At 44.2% G+C, this 5,000-nt stretch overlaps 1 protein-coding gene across 1 annotated transcript in view; it reads left to right on the top strand.

The window, feature by feature from the left end:
* Positions 1-5,000, top strand: part of LOC125047479 (homeobox protein abdominal-A homolog) — a 177,550-nt gene that overhangs the window by 91,654 nt on the left and 80,896 nt on the right. Inside the window, exon 2 of the mRNA XM_047645695.1 lies at positions 4,758-4,805. Within this exon, the coding sequence (XP_047501651.1) occupies positions 4,758-4,805 (48 nt within the window). The remainder of the gene's footprint in view (positions 1-4,757; positions 4,806-5,000) is intronic.

Genomic DNA, 5,000 nt, shown 5'->3' with positions numbered 1-5,000 from the left:
GCTACGTAAATGTCCGACCCAATGAGAGTACGCACTGTCTCGCCCGACCTCCTGTGAGAAATGCTGCGGATCGTGGTAGCACATCAGCGGAGGGAGGGATAGGGCGAGGGAGGATAGGAGGTGGGGAGGAAGAAGGGAGAGGATGGGAGAGAGGGAGGAGGTGGGGAGGAAGGAGGGAGAGGATGGGAGTGAGGATAGGAGGTGGGGAGGAAGGAGGGAGAGGATGGGAGAGAGGGAGGGGGTGGGGAGGAAAGAGGGAGAGGATGGGAGAGAGAAAGGGGGTGGGGAGAAAAGAGGAAGAGGAGGGCCACGGGAGAGGCTTGGCTAGGAGGAACCGCGCGAGGGAGAGGGTGAGGAGGAAGGAGAGATAGGAAAGGAGAGGATAGGAGGGACCGGGTGAGGGAGAGGGTGGGATGAATAAAGGGAGAAATAGAATAGAATATAGGATAGGAGGCAGTGGCGAGAGAAAGTGTTGGGAGGAAGGGAGGGAGAGACGGAACGCGTGAGTGAGGGAACGAGAGTTGGAAGAAAAGGAAGATAGATAGAGAGAGAGAGAGAAACAGACACGATAACGATTTCGAAACCATATTTTCATAACGGTTAGATGATTAGATCGTTGAGAGTGAGTTGCCTCGTTTAAAATTCAAAACCAACGTCGCTAAATTCACCAAGAGAGAAGCTTTGTTGATATGGCGCGGTTAGACCATAAAACAATTGGCTCCTTCCCCCCTTTCGAGATTCCGAGCGCGTTTTTTTTTGTTTTTGTTTTTTTCGTCAAGGATCGCCATACATAACGATCTGAGAAAAATAAGATTGTTCGTTCTTTCTGTTAATGGCCTGAGATTCGTTTAGTTACGTTGCAGGAATGTTTCTCAATAAACGACAATTTTCTTCATTGATTTTTATCATCTTTTTACTTTCGTCTTATTTTTATATGTTGTTATGATGTCTCTTCTTGTATTCCTTGTTACCCTTGTTTCTGTTTATTTACCCCTTTTTTTCTGCTCTGATTTTTTTTTTCATTCCTCTATCACTCCTCTTCGTCTTCCTATCCTCCCTCATTTCTTCCCTCTCCTCCTAAACCTATTTCTTTTTTTTTACCATATAGGTCTGCATGCCCACCTCTCCACCCCTCCCTCCCACTCCCGTCTCTGAATCTACTAACTCCCCTCCCCATGCCACTCTCCCCTCCTCCTCCTCCTCCTCCTCCTCCTCCTCTCCCTCCTCCTCCTTTCCCCTCTTCCCCCAGCCACTCACCCCCTCCCTCCCCCTCCTCCTCTTCCTTCTCCCCTTCCCTTCCTTCCCACAGCCTCTCACCTCCTCCTCCTCCTCCTCCTCCTCCTCCTCCTCCTCCTCCTCCTCCTCCTCCTCCTCCTCCTCCTCCTCCTCCTCTCCCTTCTCTCCTTCCTTTTCTTTCTCTAGTTAGCACCTTCGGCCGCCTAGATTTAGTGCTAGCTGTAAAGACTGGTCTGGAAAGGACGAAATAGCACTCCCTTAGCTGGGGAAGTTAGTGAATGTGCGGAGGGGAAGGGAGGGGAAGGGAGGGGAAGGGAGGGGAAGGGAGAGGGAGGGAGGAGAGGAGAAAGGGGAGAAGAGAAGAGGCTAACGTTATTGTTATTACGTTTTTCAATACTCTAAGAGTACCGGTGAAAAAAAAATATAAATATATATGTATATATATTTTTTTTAACCTGTTGATTATCCTTCTGTAAGGGAGAAATCGGCAACTGCTGAACGGGCGCTGACGTTGCACATTATGGCTGGTTCTTTAATGTTTTGGAATTAATGCATATAATGTTTTGTACATTAGTGTATTACTAATCTCTTGTGTAATGCGTTGAGCAATCAATATGATTGTCTTAAATGTATGTGCCTATGTGCGCTTAATGAATAAAAGAATAAATACATTAAAATATAAATATATATATATGTATATATATATATTTAAAAGTATATATATATGTATATATGTGTGTGTATATATATATATATATATATATATGTATATATGTAAGTATGTATATGAATATACACAGTAACACACACACTAACATATATGTGTATCTGTCTGTCTATATGTGTGTGTGTGTGTGTGTGTGTGTGTGTGTGTGTGTGTGTGTGTGTGTGTGTGTGTGTGTGTGTGTGTGTGTGTGTGTGTGTGTGTGCATGTATATATATATATATATATATATATATATACATACATATATATATATATATACATACATATATATATATATATATATATATATATATATATATATAAAGAGAAAGAGTGAGAAATAAAGCTAGAATATTTCCGATAAACACATGCTGGACTGTCGCCCACCTTCCAGGAACACACAGGTGGTCTGGAGGAAAAATATAGATCCTTCTCCGGGAAATTTAGGATTCACCGTCGCCGTGAGTTATGTTTTCTCGATGGTAGGATTACAGGCTGGCCAGGGGTGAGGCCGGGGACTTCCCTCTGGCGCGGCTGGTCACGGGAACAGGCAGCTGAGTCGGGGCTGCGCTTGGGGAGTCGTGGTGGTGGAGCTGGTGGTGGTGGTGAAGGTGGTGTTGGAGGGGGTGGTGGTGGAGGGGGTGGTGGTGGAGCTGGTGGTGTTGGAGGTGGTGGTGGAGGTGATTGAGCTGGTGTTGGAGGTAGTGGTGGAGATGGTTGGTGTAGGTGGTGCTGATGGTGGTGTTTGTAGCGTTGCTGCGTGCGTTGGAGGTGATGGCGGTGGTGTTTCTGCTGGTGTTGTTGGTGGTGTTGGAGGTACTATTGCTGGTGTATGAGATTGTGTTGTTGGTGGTGCTGGACGTGGCGCTGAAGATAGCTTTGGAGGTGGTGTTTCTGACGACGTTGGAGGTGGTGTTGCTCCTGGTGTTGAAGCTGGTGTTGGGGCCGATGTTTCTAACGGCGTCAAGGGTTAATTTTACTGATGTTGTTATAAACAGTTATTACTGGTGGTGTTGAAGGTTAGATGTTAGTGGTGCTAACGACATTCTTAATGGTATTTTTAAATGATATTTTAATGGTGTTCCAAATGGTGTTCCTGACGATAACGATGTTGGTGAACTATAACAATGGAAGTCCAGATGTATTTCAAGGGCAAATGTTCTTCATGGTGTTCAATTATGCTGTTCTGCCGGATGGGGAAGTATGGTCCTGTGCCCTTTTATGCGGTGGTGATGGTGGGGTACATACTACAGGTGTTGCAATACCCTAGTCTGCAAAGCGAAGGTGGCGGCGTACCTGCCTTTCGTGCAACTTATGGTAATAACTGTGTACCCAACTTCACCTGCAGTTAGTGATATTTTTTGTCCTTTTTCCCCCCTATTTTGCTTGTCTTGCTTATTCTTTCTTATCATATTCCTCTTCTTGACTCCTCCTTACAATTTCCTTCCCTTTCTTACTTCTTCCTTTCTCCCTCTTCCCTCCCTCCTCTCCTTCTCTCCCCTCTCTCCTTTCCTTCTCTCCCCTCCCTCCTCTCCCTCTCTCCCCTCCCTCTTCTCCCCCTCTCCCCTCCCTCCTCTCCTCTCCCCTCCCTCCTCTCCCTCTCTCCCCTCCCTCCTCTCCTTCTCTTCCCTCCTTCCTTCCTCCGTGCGTGGCATTTTACTCACTCATTCACCCTTAATGTCGTGTCTCACTTAATGAGTAATGAGGAGGAAAAATGAGGGTAATTCGTCACGTAAATGAGTTTATGGCGATGAGGAAGCGACCGGCGTTCTTTGCCAAACCTCTTTAAACCAAACCAAATTCCTTTAGAAATATAAACTAAAGGAGAAATGAGAGAGAGAGAGAGGAGGGGGAGAAGAAGAAAAGAAAAAGGAAAATCTAATATCTGTAAATAGAAAAAAAACAGATTATAGAAATACTTTCGCCATCTAATCTGCATTCAGAATACGCCCATCATCATCAAAAGAATAATGATAATAAATAAATGAAAGGAAAAAGAATAATTACAAGAATGAAAAACAATAGAGAAATTAACAAGCGTCATTCACAAAGGAGGAGGAAAAAAAATGCCATTGCCCCTTCGCTTGACACGCCGCCAGCATGATCCCTGCCTCCGAGAAACACTCAAAGCTTCATGCCTCTTGAGAGTAAATTCTGAGACGGATGAATTCTACGCCAAACACCCTACTTGCACGGTCACGCCATATTGGATTTCGTTCGCTTCGTCTCCAGCTGGAATTACTTGCTCTCTCTCCCTTTCTCCTTTTCTCTCGTGCGTAGTTTTCTTTCTTTGTTTTCTGTCTTTTCTTTGAGTTTTTTCTTTTTCGTTCTGATTCTCTTTTTACGGCTCTCTCTCTCTCGATCTTTCTTTCTCTCTCTCTCGATCTTTCTCTCTCTCTCTCTCTCTCTCTCTCTCTCTCTCTCTCTCTCTCTCTCTCTCTCTCTCTCTCTCTCTCTCTCTCTCTCTCTCTCCTCTCTCTCTCTCTCTCTCTCTCTCTCTCTCTCTCTCTCTCTGTTTTCTTCACACACACACACACACACACACACACACACACACACACACACACACACACACACACACACACACACACACACACACACACATACATATATATATTGTTATCTAAATTATCCTCTTAATAGAAGGTACCAGTGCCCACGATACTAAAAAGCCTTTCTAGCATCATCTACAGACCAACAGACGGTGTTTATTCCCTTCCAAATAGTCTTCCACTGAACCAAAAAAAATTACACTTGTATACATATAGGATGATAAGCGTATTTCTTATTAATCTTTTTTCTCCTCTCTTTACAGAAAACCAATGGCGAGGTCTGACAGCCAATTGGAACGGCCTACCATGGAGTAAGTATCTATGTGGTAACTACAAATGCGTTTAATTCATTAAGAAAAAAAAAAAAAATTATATATATTTTTGTTTATAGATTTTTTCATATTTTGTTAGGATCTAGTCACGTGACCTCCATCTGAGGTTTAAAGAAAGGATCTCAGGTGGGGGTCAACCACAGGGTCAGAGGTTAAAGTATAAAAAAGGTTGAT

The sequence above is a fragment of the Penaeus chinensis genome, chromosome 41 (assembly GCF_019202785.1).
Source record: "Penaeus chinensis breed Huanghai No. 1 chromosome 41, ASM1920278v2, whole genome shotgun sequence".
Classification (NCBI taxonomy): domain Eukaryota; kingdom Metazoa; phylum Arthropoda; class Malacostraca; order Decapoda; family Penaeidae; genus Penaeus; species Penaeus chinensis.
This window is presented reverse-complemented; position numbering and strand designations above follow the sequence as displayed.